Consider the following 15,332-nt stretch of genomic DNA (forward strand, 5'->3'; position numbering starts at 1 on the left):
TATATTTCAGAGTTAGGTAGCAGGTGCTGACTATCTTTCTTTAAGATTTGGCCTTGATTTTAAGTTTACTATGTTAGCATACACTCAGGAAACATACAGTTGCCTTAAGACTGGTTATGAATGACCTGGTGTCCTATGAGAATATATTTTTAGGCTCAGTTGCATATTGAAAAAGTGTGACCCAGAAATTATCTCAAGCTTGACAAGAGCACTTGCTGTAGAGAGAGTATTTTCCAGAAATATTCAAAATTGTCAGTAGAAAAAACGAATTGTCAGCAGCATCGCTGCTATAGAATTCAAAGAGCCCATAAAGTATATGGAAGAGAGAGCACGTGTGTGTGCGCGTGCTTACAATCACCTCATCTATTTCATTTAAAGCTTAAAAATAAATAATGATCTTAGCTTATGAAATAGAATGGATATTTGGAATCTTTATCATCTCAGACACATAATTTTGTGGTACCTTATAATCCTGTTTTCAAGGCTGCTTTGGAAGTCATCTTTTTACTAATTTTCAAATATTTCAAGCCCTCTGTTTTTTATCCAGAATTGGTTTGACTTCACATGTTAGCCAATTGATTGTGCCCATTACACTTAAAGAAGCGATAGGGTTCAGAGGCCTTCACCCTTTCTTTTAGTTTCTCTGGTAGTGAATATCATGGCTGTCTTCTATGCATTACCTTGATTCCTGCAACAAGTATTTCTTGGCCGAGTGCCTGCTGTGCGCTATACGTTCTGGAATCACCCTCCATTTCTGAAAGCTACATATTGAGTTCTTGGCCCTTTAAAGGAAGACAGTTCTGTAAGAAACAAGGAGGGTTCTGAGGGAAAGGAGCCACAGGTATTCCGAGGAAAAGCATCGACCCACAGATAGCTATGTTGAAGTAATTTTTTATACTTCTGCCTTACAAAGTAGAAGGAATATTGAAACAGTCCACTCAAATCGAAGACTCTAAATGTAACCGTAAATGCATTTACATTCCAGATTTAGGTGGAGGCCACTGATCTCTGTCTTTAGGATTAGGCTTTACTTTTAAGTTTACTATTTTAGGAAGGAAGTGTATGGTTACCTTAAGACTACTTGCGGCTTGCCCTGATGTCTCACGTCACGTTTCTCAGAAATCCCAAAAGGACCTGTGTTTTAAAAAAGAAGAAAAAGGAGAAACTAATTTTGACTCTTGAAGAACCGCCATTGTGTACAATTTCTGAGAATGCCACATTTAAGAGTTTGTGGAGGATGTGATTTTTTTTTTTAACTGGTTGGTAATTTTTCAATGTCAGGTTAGTTTTGCTTTATGAACTGATTTTCGTAGCTTATACTTCCTAAGTCATTGAATATAAACTAAACTAAATGAACTGAATACTAATTACACTATTTGCTAGTGAAAATTTTAATTTCCAGTTTTTTCTTGGCAGTAAACGTCTTTCTTTTCCTTCTCTTTCTTTCTACCTTTTCTTTTTTCTTTTTTCGTTTTTTTTTTAGGACCTGGGGATAACGAAAGTGGGTCATATGAAGCGAATTCTCCAGGGAATTAAAGAGCTTGGAAGGAGCACTCCCCAGTCTGAGGTGTAATCATATTGGTGCTATTCCTTGGAAGGGATGGAATTGCTACTTAATACAAAGCTCTTAGAAGCACTTGCCTGTTTCTGTACTTTTCTGCCTAGAAAAGCAAGCACCACGGAAGCACCTCTATGGCTTGATATTTTGCTGTGGGTAAAAATTTTCATTTGAGGTATTAGAAAATATTTTTGTGCCAAAAAAAATACATTCCACAAAGCCATTTTCTTGACGTGTTCCAATATGCTCATTTTACTAAGAAGGTAGGAAGAGCCCGAGAAAATTGCATTGTCTGAAAGGTGGAAACATTGACTGTCCTTAAACCTGGTCAGACGGAATGTTCTTACTATGTGGCTAAAACTTCTTAGGTTTCATTATTGGAGGCATTGGCTTCTTCCTTAAAATCACTGGTTAGGAGACTAAGATATAAATTAGGTTGTGTTTTGAATGTGAGATGGGTGTCACCTCAGATTCCTAGCATTCAGTGGTCTGAGAATATGGTTGAAACCTCTCAAATATTACGAATGAATGCAAATCTTAATGCACGACATTCCTGCCTGAATGGTCTTTCTTTTTCTTGCATGTCACATGTAATATCATAAAACTTAGCTTTCACGTCAGTTTTAATGTAATTTAATTTATTACTACCGAACTTACCTTTCTGTTGTTGGTTCAAGGCACTTTTCTGTTCTTTGATGTGGGATTTTGGATAAATATTCTGTATGTAAGAATTTGTGAACATGTGTCTGTGCCATAATCAACAAATGATATACATTTTATGCAAGCCAATTTGATGTCACTCTGTTATCAACAGTAGACATGCACATTAAGAAAACCTCGGATATTTTTATAAAATTACGTGTTCTGTTGCCGAACAAAACTTACTATAGCTTCCCAAACCAAAATTCCCACATTTTGTTATTTTTTTTTTGTTTTCATTTAGTATTTATTTAATACTCTGTTTGCATTTATAATACAGTGGGCTGTTGACATCCAGGAGTTTCCCCAAGGTCTCAACTGGGATCTGTATACTGATTGGTCACCCAGACTTACCCACTATCTAGAGTGACTACTGACACAACTTCTCAACAAGAGATTTAAATTTTTGGATTTTTTCTGAAGGGCTTTATATTATTATTATTATCTCACTTAATTCTTGTATCAGGTAGATATTATTTTCCTTTTTCTAAACCACTATACTTCAGTGTAGCTTATTAGGAGTCAACATTACAAGTACCAAATCTTTGAAAGCCAAAGTCATACGTGTCAAAAAGTCACAAAAATATCCTTAAACAATATTTCTTTAGACATTCTATACCAAAAATTAATTATAATATTTAAAAATCTTCTATATAAGAGAAGAAAACAGGGTATTGACCCAGTGGTGACAATTTTCATGAAGTAGCCTTCTAATTAGGTGCTCAATAGATGTGCATACACACACATATACACATGCACTTCTACGTGTCTATACACATATACATGTACATTCACACTTACATGTGCGTACTCTTGAAATATACTCTCCTTGATATTTTCTAGACAATTATTTACCAAATGAGAAATATTAGTGAGAAAGCATTTAAAATGAACATTGTCAGACATATAATTTAATTATAGCAAAAGAGGTCGAATATTTGAAACTTTATTCTTATTTATCAATTGGGTATTTAACTACTAGGAAAATCACAAAATTTGGATATCTTAAAAATAAATGAGCCTGATGGGTTCCTGACCAAATGTGTCTGACTATATATTTTACGTGTCTAAGTTGTGAATAAATAGAAATTTTCCAAAGGGAATTATATCAAGTAGCGTAAACGAGTCAAAAGCTACTCACTTAATATTGTAATGTTACCCACACTTAGGAAATCAAAGGGCTTCTTTTATAGTCCTCACCTCCCCAGCCTGCAAGGTGTCCCGCTTTTCCAGGCATTTCCCTGTGAAATTAAGATAGAGAGGCCAGCGTCTTGGAACTCAACTGTGAGATCGCAGGTCCCTGTCCAGCCTCACCAAAAAAAGAAAGGTAGGAGCAAAGAGGCAAGGATATATATATATATATATATATATATATATATAATTAATTATATTAATTAATATAAAACTCTGCATTGATTTTTCTTCACCCAAAATACCCCTCTGCCACTAGTAAGGATTTAAGCTCTTACATGTTCAGAATTTGTAAATTTTTTGTTAGATGTCGATCTTTTTACTCATAGGTAGTAACTCTTATCTATGCTGTAAAGCCTCCATTAATGGATTCCTTAGTTAACTAGAATTTTCTTGCAGATGGCTTTTGGATGAGGGAAATCCTTCAAAATGACAATTTTGGCATTCGTTGTTGTCGTTGTGAAATAAGAGCAATTATTCCTGTATGCTTCACCCGTGCATGGCTGTGTAGCACCCAAATGACCTTACTCACATCTGTTTGCCCAGATGGTGTCTTCAGAGCCTCCTCAGGCCCCTGTCAGCGGAGGAGCCAGCTTCTTATAGTAGATGGGGCTACTATATATATACTATATATAATAAAAAGTAGGAAGAGCTGCTCTCTGGAATCTGATCACGATCAGGGGCGTGCAGGTGGGACCTCGGTACCTTGATCCATTCATAAGCTGAGGTGAGAAGCTTAAACCTGCTCCCAATTGCCAGCTGTAATTGCACCCATTCCTCCCCGCTAGGCTCTCCCACATCTGGATAATTTGGGAGGGGTGAAGGGGAATCACAGCCCAGCCAACATCCATTCCCTTCCAGTCTTCTTTACCTAAGGAAGAACTTGCTTTGTTTACATATATATACATATATATACATATGTATATGTATATATATGTATTTTTTTAAAGATTTTATTTTTAAGTAATCTCCACACCGAATGTGGGGCTTGAACTCACAACCCGAAGACCAAGAATCTTATGCTCTACTGACTGAGCCAGCCAGGAGTCCCAGAACTTGATTTTCAAGAAGGAAAGGGACGGGGTCAGAGCTAAGTAAAAATTTAAAGTACTACATTTTTCCCTTCTGTGTTACTCCACCTCCCTTTCTGAGTTCCCTCCTTCCCACCTCCTGGCTTCCATCTCCCACGTGGCTAGTACTGTGATGGCTGCTCAAATCCTCACTGCCTGTGCTGCCCTTTCTTCATCAACTCTCCCGCTACAAAGTGACGCCTTTCACCTCTCCCCACTTAAGTGCCCATTATGGGTCAACTAAGCAAAGTGTTAGGAAGAAAACAATTTAAAGAAACTAATTTTACAGTTTGTATTTTATAAAAGGCAACCTGCTAATCTAAATAAATTGGTGGGTTAGATAATTTGGGGACTGTGATATAGATTGCTCTGGCTGAGAAGAAATGACCTGTGAATGTCTAGACCTGTGCTGTCCAACATTGTAGGGACTCCTCACATGTGGCTGTTTAAATTTACATTGATTTAATTAGAAAGTTAGCTTCTCAAGTGCACGAGCCACATTTCAAGCGCTCAGTAACTATAGTAGACAGTACAGATGTTGAACATTTCCGTCCTGGACGGCACTGGTCTAGATCATTGTACTCAAATGTGGTCCATGGACCAGAAGCATCCATACCACCCGGGAGCTTATAGAAATGCAGAATCTCAGGTCCACTCCAGACCTACCAAATTTCAATCTTCCTTTTAAACAAGATTTGTCAGTGACTAGCATTGGCCTAGCCACATTTTATCCCTCCCAGATATTAGGGATTGGAGTTCTTCAAAAAGCCCTCAGAATAGCTCATTCCCCAACCCACCACTTCCTAGAAATCTCAGAAATGAGCTTTAACTCATTCATCACCTCACTGAGTTTTCTTCTCAATGCTTATTCCTAACTCTGGTTCTAGATAAACCCTGCTTACCCAGGGGTTATATTTTGGTAGCTAAGATAAAACAGGAGATTGGCTGACCAACGCAGCTGGCCTCTCTCCAGCTCCCCACCTCATATCGAAGTCACTAACAATCCACACTTGCTCAATTTCTTGCTCATGTGACATTCTCATTTGTTCACAACTTAAGTCACAGGGAACATTTCAAAAGAATATGTACTGAGATAAGTAAAGACCGGGTCAGTCTCCTACAACTTGTACATTTCACTTTCTCTTATCACTAGATTATCTTGTTGACATAGTTCATGCTTGAGAATACAAACAGCACACGCACATGAAATGAATCACTAGGCAGGGAAAAAAAAGAACCAAAATGACTCCAAGTAAACTGAATGTGTTATTAAAGCCCTCAAAGAAGGCGTGTTTTGCTGGACTTTGTTTTTCTTATTATGCCAACTTATCTTGATTTTTCAGATAGTTAATAATTCCTTAAAGTAGTGCCTGCAGTATATCATATTTTTGATCCTAAATACAAATTATTTAATTCTATAATAAGGTCTTTCCCAATGATTTATTGTCACTACTTCACTTAACCATTTTTACATACTGATACCATTTACCAAAACATTACTGCCTGGAGATTCTTTAGCTAATTTTAAGGAATAAAGAGGACACTACTTTAGTCCTAATAGACATTATTTTTAACAGGATTCAAGAAAGAAAATATTCATGCAAAGCTATGACTTAGAAAATTACGGTGGAAACCTGTATATACATCATTTCTAGAGTAAATCATCTATTCTCTCAGGCTGGGCTGACAACACAATGGACTTCCATGTTATATAGATGCGAATTCTTCAAGGATATAGATTTTCACTAAGCTCCATAAACATTACATCTCTCAGCCTTGACGTTTAGGATCTCTCCTGCCCTCTCCCTGAAGAATGAACTCATCCTGCATTTTCCAGATGCAAGTCGGGTAAAACAATGGGTTCAGAGTTTGATAATAATACAAGTGGCAGTTCTAAAACCAAGTTTTAAAAATCAGTTGGAAAGAGTGAACAGTGAAGATTCTTCAAATACTAACTATTGGTCAATGGAATAACCTCCCTGGCAGTTCCCATGGGGCTTGGCAGCCATGTGTCTCCCTCTCCGGCTTGCCCTCGCCAAGTGCCATGGGGCCTAGGACTTGTTTGTCTCTGCTGGGCATCTCCCCGGCGACTTCGGTGTAGCAGTCTGTGTCAGATGGTGATATGATGCCTTTGCAGTAGGATGCCTTCCTAAAAAAACAACCAAAACTTTAAAAAGGCAATGATTATTAGTTTTTTAATACCCAAAGCATTCTTTACCTTTATATTGCTTCTTTTTATTATTCTCTCCAAATTTCGTTTAGAGACATTTCTGTTAGCGGAAAAAACTATAAAGGTTTATCATTACAGAGAACAGAGAGATAAAAGACAGCTGGACTGTACCTATTTGTATACTTCTTTCGGTTATTTTCAGGAAAATAAGTTTAATAGTAACTGAAACTGCACTAAACTCAGTAACAATGTTTAAGATAAAAACCCATATTACTACTATAGATGAACAGACTGATTCCCCTTATGTAACTAAGATATTCTATGTACACTTATTTATATCTTCTCTCTTAATTTTTGATGCACATCCAAGCTTATGTTGGAAAAACAGAAACCAAGCCACTACTTAAAAGCTATAAAAGCTCCACATAAAATATTTCATTTTAGCTACAAGTTATTCATTGCATAGGAATTTATAAATAGTCTGGATATTTCATAGGAACTGCATTTCAAGAGTAAATTAACCATATCTAAAAGAACATAGGGATACTTTTAAAATGCATTAAGATAAGTTCCAGATTCAGTTGATGATGTCATTGAAGTAGGATAATGCAGTTAGATAAACAAGCTAAAAAGAATATATTTTGTGGTCCTTACTGTTTGCACTATAGTTTACCACAGCTTAGCCATATCTATTTGTATATTCTAAGTATTAAGCTGATATGTGGCTAAAGATTTCTTACAGTTCTGGTAACTGGTAACTAGTGCTGTGAAAGATTTTGGTATTGTAACTTTCCCAGTTTTGTGAGTTATATATTGTATATTGAGATGACTAATAAATTGGAGTAATATATTTATCTAGAGCTGGGAAAATATGATAATTATTTTCAAATCTTCAAGTAAGTTGTATGGAATTTGTTTCTTCCTCTCAAGTGAGATAAAAGTCTCACTTTTATGTTAAAATGTCTATTTATACAACAGGTTTCTCCTTTTACTGGGTTTGTTAATTTTCTTATTCAAATTTTTCTTATCTTTTGATACCAAAATAATTATCATGCTGGTTATTCAAACTGCCAAGATGTATTTTAGTTTGCAGGAATTTTGGCAGACAAAATATTTAATAACAAACCAGCTTTGTATATTTTGTGGCTCTGGGGGCAAGAATTTTACCTTTGAATCTATGTGAGGCAGTGCTGATAGTAACAAAGTCAATGATAAGACAGTATTACCTGTGACGATCATCAGAAGGTTTTCTCAAGTTGTATAAATCAGTGCATTTATTTATTATGTTGTGAAATTTAATCTTTATACAAAATGCATATTCTAGCTCTTTTCTTTGTTACTGCTTTGCTTAGAGTGTAATACGTCTGTTAATGATTTACTTACGTACTTGAAGTACTCATTTCTGTCAAACAGATGCCCAATGTTTTTCCTTGTTAAAAAAAATGGTATCTTTTTTACCATCATCGATAACTAAATAGTAATAGGGATTTGTTAAAAAATAACTTGCATATTTAAAATAAATATGGAAAAGGGCATAGAGCCAAAATGAAATCACCAATATTAAGAATTTAATGTAACCAAGGGATTCACTGTGCTATATTTTCTCAATATGTATTTTATCTCCAAGTCAGAACTTTTTTCTATGATAAACTTTGTTTTTCTTGTAAAAGAGATCTCCGCAATTGTATGCCAATATAACACTCAACTGAACACTGAGATTCTTAAACCCCAAAAATATCACCTACTTTAGGGGCCAGCTTTAGATTCCAGGATGTGTATTTTTAATGCATGTTTGCGTTTGACTGGCCTACTTTACAGATAGTAACCTTGATGGATGATGCTTCGTTTGTTTCTGTAAATTAAGTCATGGGATTTTAATGGAGTTCCAAGTTACTTTTGTTTAAAAAAGTATTTTTTTTCAACTCTTTAAAAAACTAGAGATTTAAAACAAAATGGCATAACCTACCACAGAGAACAAAATTATGTGTTTTTGAGGAAGAAGAAAAATGTTCTGACTTAATGTGAGGCATTGCTGTGTACCAAAGAAATCGATTTAATAAGCCCTTAATTCAACCATTTTATTGTTTTACAGTGTGAACAAAAGGTGAATTGTGAACTGTTTAAGAACTAGAGTAGGAGTTTAAGAATTAATTTACTATAATTTTAAAGAGAGTTTTGTGTTAATTTTACTGTTGCACAATTACTAAAGGCAGGAAAAATATATGAGAAACATACTGAAATACGGAAACATTATAAAGGAAAGGAGCTTGAGCTGGTAATTTGGCAAAGATTTGGAAGTGAATAGTTGGAACATAGATGTCTTCCACCTTATATTATAGAAACGCAGAACATGTGTGAGACGTATGGTAGGCACAATACCACAAAAAACAAAAAAGTCATGCCGGTCAAGTCTCAGATTGGATCTTTGTGGTATCAGACTAGCCAGTGAACTCAGGGAGCTCATTCTACGGTTGCAGTTAGAAGTCAATGAAGCAGGTCGTTTGGATGACGTCATCATTTGTGTTTAGTACATGACACAAAGGTCTGTGCTTTGTCAACTTCGTGATGGACAGAGGGAGGACGAGTCAGAAGGACTTAGCTAGTTCCTATGGAAGAGTACTGGCAAGTGTGGATCACACGGTACCGTGCAGACTAAAGAGATCTGCATGAACTTGCTAAGCCTTGAGGTTTGTTCACAGTGATAGATTTTCCTTTCATTTGAAACAATGAAAGATTGTCAACATTTACAGTATTTATAAATAGCTGAATTAGATGATTCTGGAGTTGGACATGTAGTTTAGATTTCTTTGCTTCTGTGACTGACTCTGGCACTGGCTCACTGTGTCTTTTCTACAAACTGTATGTTTTGGTGTTTCAACTGTCCCAATGAGAAATGGCACGCAATATTATCAATTATAAGTACGTCGTAATTTTTCTTTTACAGCAGAAATTATGAAAGTGTGAATCATACTTAAATTTACCGATTCTTTCCTGCTGTCGTTTGATATACAAAGAAAGACTTCCAAAACCATAGCACGAAAATTCAAAGTCCAAACTAATATCCCTGATGTTCAGTTTGAAAGGAGAGTGAGGTTACATAATACTATCTGTACCGGAGGAGGTTATGGGTATTTTCATCTATGTACTACAGGCTCGTATTATTCATTCACTCCCACTTCTTAAATCTTCAGAGTAATTTTGTTTTTTCTACACTCACCCCAAACAACCATTAATAGTAGCATATAGATACATTAAAAAAAAAATCATGATCTTCATGTCTTTTCTTAGATTAACTCCCCAAAGAGGAAAATGTCTCCTTCAATCAGTGGTTACAAAAATGAAATAACGGGACTTTAATTTGTTTAATCCCGTGATGTGACTTACTCTCTGTGCTAAGTGAATCCTGAGTGCTCGCCCTGCTGTTTGATCTGAGGCTGGATCACTAGCTTCATTGCCTGGCTGTGGAATGATGCTCCCTCATGCGAAGGACCTTCCCTACTTCCTGTAAAGAAACTAAACTAGAGATTGTTGTCATTGTTACCGTAACGGAAATCCGAGTACAGTTAGGGGGAAAAATTAGAATAGCCTTGTTAAAATCATTAAATATAGGTGAGGGTAAACGAATATTGACTTTTATTTTTACCTGACTTTTGAATTCGGTCACTGATATTTAAAAATTTTGTTCCTCCATCTGGCATTTATAATGGCATACTATGATAACTTGGAGCTCCTCCTATCCCCTCCCCCTAAAAATGTTGACATGATGAGCAGGCGTAAGCTGCATGATAGAAGGAAAAGCTGGAATCAGAACTCCTCTGCGTGGGATTTTGATCCGTCTTAATGATACAACCTAGTTTGCAAGAAGACGGGTCTCTAAATGCTGATCCCAGAAGGATTTGGTACGGTGACAGGAAGAAATTCTTTTTCTGTATTTGCTTCTCACGATGACCTGGTATACAGATGACCCTCGTATAATTAAAGTAATTATAACTTTTATTAGAACCTACTGTGTTTACAAATCTCAGTTGTGCAGCAGCTTTTAATCTACATAATGATGAGGTGGGGAGAATTGCAAACTTGCGCAGCTCTTTTGTTTCCTCTCCTTCTTCTACTTGAAAAGCTTTCAGAAAGCTTTGGAGAGATGACACAGTTTTCATAGCGACATGACGTGGTTATGTCTCTGCCAAGAAACTCATAAACTGAAATATGGAACAAACCCGTTGCTTCACCCCAGTCTTGGTTTTGGATTGTATAAGCAAAAGCATTTCATACATTCAAGTTTTCTCAGTGTTTATGCAGTTGCATATTTCATATTTTGTCCATCTCAAAAGTTGAATTGACGTTTTAAATTCTATTTCTAATTGCAGTGAAGCGACAGTCCCATTGCCTTTGCCCTCTCTCGGTACAAACCTTCGTGATTTTTCTCTCTTGTGCTTTTGCCATAGTTTTTCAGCAACCAGTTTTCCTATATATGTTTTCTCCTACCTCTAGGTCATCTTCTACATGGTCGACCGAGTGATCTTTCTAAAACACACATTTGCTTTTTCATTCCTTTGCTGAAAATTCTTACACAGGTTCTCCTTCTGGCAGAGCAACCTAACTCTTTAGCGAGGCGGAATAGGGGCTCTCTGGCTTTGCCTCGTCCCACCCTTTTTAGCATCCTCAGCCACCCTTTCCTCTAGAGACCTTTTGTAAGTCAGCAGTTTGGAGAGACTCCCAATTCATTGCCTTGGCCTCATCACTTGCCAGAGATCAACGCTTTCAAAACTCAGTCCAGATTTAACTTTCTGTGAACTTTTACCTGACTTCCCCGGCCGGAGTTAAGTATTTTGTCCATTCTCCGTAACATCGTGAAACTTTCTCTGTTAAAATAACATCACATTCAATAATATATATATGCCTGCGTTTCTCCCCCACCCCCTGAATTTCTCTCTTTATAGTCTCAGCGTGGAGCTCGCACGTAATCGGACTTCAGTAAATGTTTTTGAGGGACTGACAGTAATAGAGCCCCTGAACTTCTTTGTATTTGTATACTTTCACAGATGAAAGCTTAGACTTTCCTGAGTCACGTGAGGGGTGTGTGCGTTCAGGACCAGGTGAGCACGCGGCACTCTGGGCGAGCCAACAGAGGGTGAACAGCAAGGGAGAGAGATTGTTGGGAAGAGGATAATCGTTTGTTAGCTTTAAGTCAGAAAAATGAGGCTTACAAAATTTTCACATAACTGTCAAATTCTTGTTTATAATTCATAAATATGCCCTAAAGATTACCTCTCTCCTTTGCAGACACATTCAGTGTACACAATTATTTAAAACACATACATTGATCACCTACACAAAATAAGATTTAAGAAAGAATCAAAAACAATAATGAAGTGAAATTTTCTCAGAAGTAAGAGTCAGTCAGAGATATAGACTGAATTTGTGTGATTTCAGGTCATTTATAGCTAATGATTATTTCATTTTTTTATGATGCAAATATGAGACAGCTTGTCTGTACTGTTATCACCCCTTATAGAACATAAAGACTAAAATCTAGTACCTACCAGTTTGTTTTTCTTTTATGATTCTATAAAACCTTCCGCCATGTTCCCAAATCATGATAAAGGTCAACACAAAAAGTTCTTCGTAGTTAATAATTTCTAAAATTAAATAGTAATAAAAAATACAAGTCATTAAATTAAATGCCTTCTTCCTTTGCTCACTTGAGAGACATTTTTCAACCTGCTTTATACTGGGCACTTAATTAGATGCTGGGAATACAGTAAAATCATTTGTCTTCAGAATTATTTTCTACAGCCTAAGAAATTGGGCGGACAGGTTTTAAACCAAATATTTCTCAGGTGATTTCAGTGTAGGTTTGTTCCCCCCCAAAAATTAATCAAATTCTATGTCGTAAAGAATTATTCCCATTTTTATGTCCAGTTTTTATAGAGCCACCAATAATGTTTGACCGTCACTTGTCAAGTACATCTTTCATCAATCAGTAGAACCCCATTTCCACAACCATATGTGCTCTGTGTGGTCCAAGAGACTAATAGATCTGTCGATCAAGGGTTAAATTTCCAGTCCATTTTAGGAAGGCATATATCCCTATTAATGCCACATACACCAAAATATATGAGGTATGCATTGTAAACCCGCAGCACAGCAGAGGGAAAAAATTATACAATTATGCTTTCTGGTATACTTCAAAGACTCTGTTTGAAGTTATGGGTTGATATTTTCACCTCAAGTATTTTTAATGGGGAGTAGGGAGTAATAATATTTAGCAGGTAGCATACTTATCTGAGCATACAGTAAATATATTACTAGTATTTATATGCCACAGTGCACTGATACAGATGAAAGAAAACAAAAACATTTGAGTGCTAAACAATTAACTTCTCTGAATATTTATTGATGATTAGGCAATAGGGTTCCTTTATGGGAAGGAAAAACGCTTTATCTTTATTGTCAGTAAGTATGGAAAAAACCTTACTTGTATGTATATTTACATTTTGATAGGCATATTTTGAAGTCTTTCTTTCCCATCACTATAAAGTATCAACCATTTCTTTGTTCTCTAGCAAAAGGAAATTCTTAGTTTGATACAACTTTACTCTTTGTTCGATATTGTAAAAGGTCCTCAAAAGAAGGAGGCTCAGAAGGCTGGGCACTTATTTTACCTTTCAATGAAGATAATCAGTAATTACTTGCCTCCTATTTACCATCATGTTGAAAACCTAGCAGTATAGCTCCTGTTGTCCCTTACATTTCAAAAGATAGTTTTAATCTAGCCTTTACCATATTATTTATAGTTAAGAATTTACTACATTTTGGTAGTCTGTTTTGAAACTTTTCCTTGTATCTGAAAGATGCAGATCATGTCTATTTATTACACAATGGGCTCTGTTTGCTGCAGAAAAGAGTGAAACTTTTAACTGCTTAGCACACTTGCCAGTGAAATATACCTGACAGAGCAGAGGTTATAACTTTGGCTCTAATTACTTTTAATAATGGTAAGAAAATGTGTTTTGTTTGTTTACATGCTGTTTACAATGGCATAATTTTTTAAATGTATACAATTGAGATATTTATTGCATACTATTTTAAAGATGTTTTATGTGTTTTCACCTTTGGAATATATTGTTACAGTTACTTATACAGATAATTTGGGTGGCTTTGTTAATGTAGCTAGTAATTTTTATGACTACTAAGTGACCAGTTTTCCGTGCCTTTTATTGTGGGATGCATGACTATGTATTTATTGTACGGAAGTCACTGATGTGTGTATTTTTGTACTTTGCTGAGAGTAATGGTTGATCTCGATGTACGTGATGATGAGAGATGCCTTTCCCAAAGGGCACTGCCTTGAGATCGTCCTTCTCAAATAAAAAGAATCCATTTGGAAAATGTGTGAAGCCTACTTTCTTTCTGGTGGGAAATCTTACTTTTTTTAATTGAACTTTTTATTTGGGGATCATTGTAGATTCACATATATTTGTATGAAATAATACGAAGAGAGATCCTGTGTCCCTTTTACCCATTTCCTCCCCATGATAACATCCGGCAAACTGATGGTACAATATCACAACCAGGATGTTGACATTGACAGAGTCCAGATGCTGGACAGTTCTTTCACTCCAAAGCCACGCAAGGATCCCTCGGGTTGCCCTTTGCAGCCACACCTACTTCCCTCCTGCCTCTGTCCTCTCCTCAAGCCTAGCAACCACTCGACTCTCTCCACTTCTGTAATTTTGTCATTTCACGTTATATTAATGGAATCATACAGTATATGACTTTTTTTCCACTCAGCCTAATTCCCTGGAGATTCATCCAAATTGTCGTGTGAAACGATAATAGTTCAGTTCTTTTGTTGCTGAGTAATAACCATGTGGCAGGGGAATTCTTAATGGTAAAGCATAATTTAATTTACCCTTATAGCAAATGAGTCCTTGACGTTCACCAATAAGCACTTGATAACCAAATGCACGGCAGGTGTTGCCTCCAGTGGTAACGAGCTATGACTAGCCCTTTGAGATTACTGTCTAGGGAGGAAGAAAGATTATTGTAACAGAGTGACGTGCACTGATAAAACAAAAATGCACCACCAAGTATGTGGGGAGCATGGAGGAAGGGAATGTGTAGGGAAGGCTTTGGGGCACCTTCCTGAGTGGGGGGCATGGAGTTGGATTTTAAAGCAGTTAGCAAAGTGTGTGTGTAAGAAAGGCAGAGGTGACAGTGCAAGGGGAGACAGCAGAATGGCGTGGCAGGTCCAGCTTGGCGTTGCTGAAGCATGAAGGGAGTACAGCAAGAGACAGGGTGGAACTTGTGCAGTGAGGGGGGGGGTGGGGCAATGCTATTGGATTTGAGCCCTGGACAGATCAGCGCCCTCTGGGGGTGGGATGGACTTGCCGAGGGCTGAGGACGGAGGTCAGCTAGAGGTCGTAGAAGAGGTCTAGGCAAGAGGCGGTGAGGGACTTGTTTAGGGTGATTTTAGTGGAGCCGGAAAGGAGGGAACAGATCTGAGAAATCCTAATGTGTGAATGGCCTGCACTGGGAGACTGGCCGTGGATGAAGGAGGAGGAGGGAAGGAACCCAGGCTTCTACCTACTGGAAGAGAAGGCACCAAGGTCAAATTCAGATTCAGACATCATGGGTTTGA

The 15,332-nt window shown here is 36.9% G+C and overlaps 1 protein-coding gene across 6 annotated transcripts in view; it reads left to right on the forward strand.

Annotated features, from left to right (window-relative positions):
* Positions 1-14,067, forward strand: part of DGKH (diacylglycerol kinase eta) — a 173,796-nt gene extending 159,729 nt beyond the window's left edge. For 5 of the 6 annotated variants that reach the window (XM_087865120.1, XM_045811125.2, XM_045811127.2 and 2 more), the window contains one exon: positions 1,484-14,067. In XM_087865120.1, coding sequence (XP_087721246.1) covers positions 1,484-1,573 — 90 coding nt within the window. In that variant the 3' untranslated portion in view covers positions 1,574-14,067. The remainder of the gene's footprint in view (positions 1-1,483) is intronic. The other variant, XR_015725943.1, reaches the window with a different exon arrangement.
* The last annotated feature ends 1,265 nt before the right edge of the window (positions 14,068-15,332 follow it).

The sequence above is a fragment of the Ursus americanus genome, chromosome 10 (assembly GCF_024610735.1).
Source record: "Ursus americanus isolate L20-20 chromosome 10, mUrsAme1.1.p, whole genome shotgun sequence".
Lineage (NCBI taxonomy): Eukaryota > Metazoa > Chordata > Mammalia > Carnivora > Ursidae > Ursus > Ursus americanus.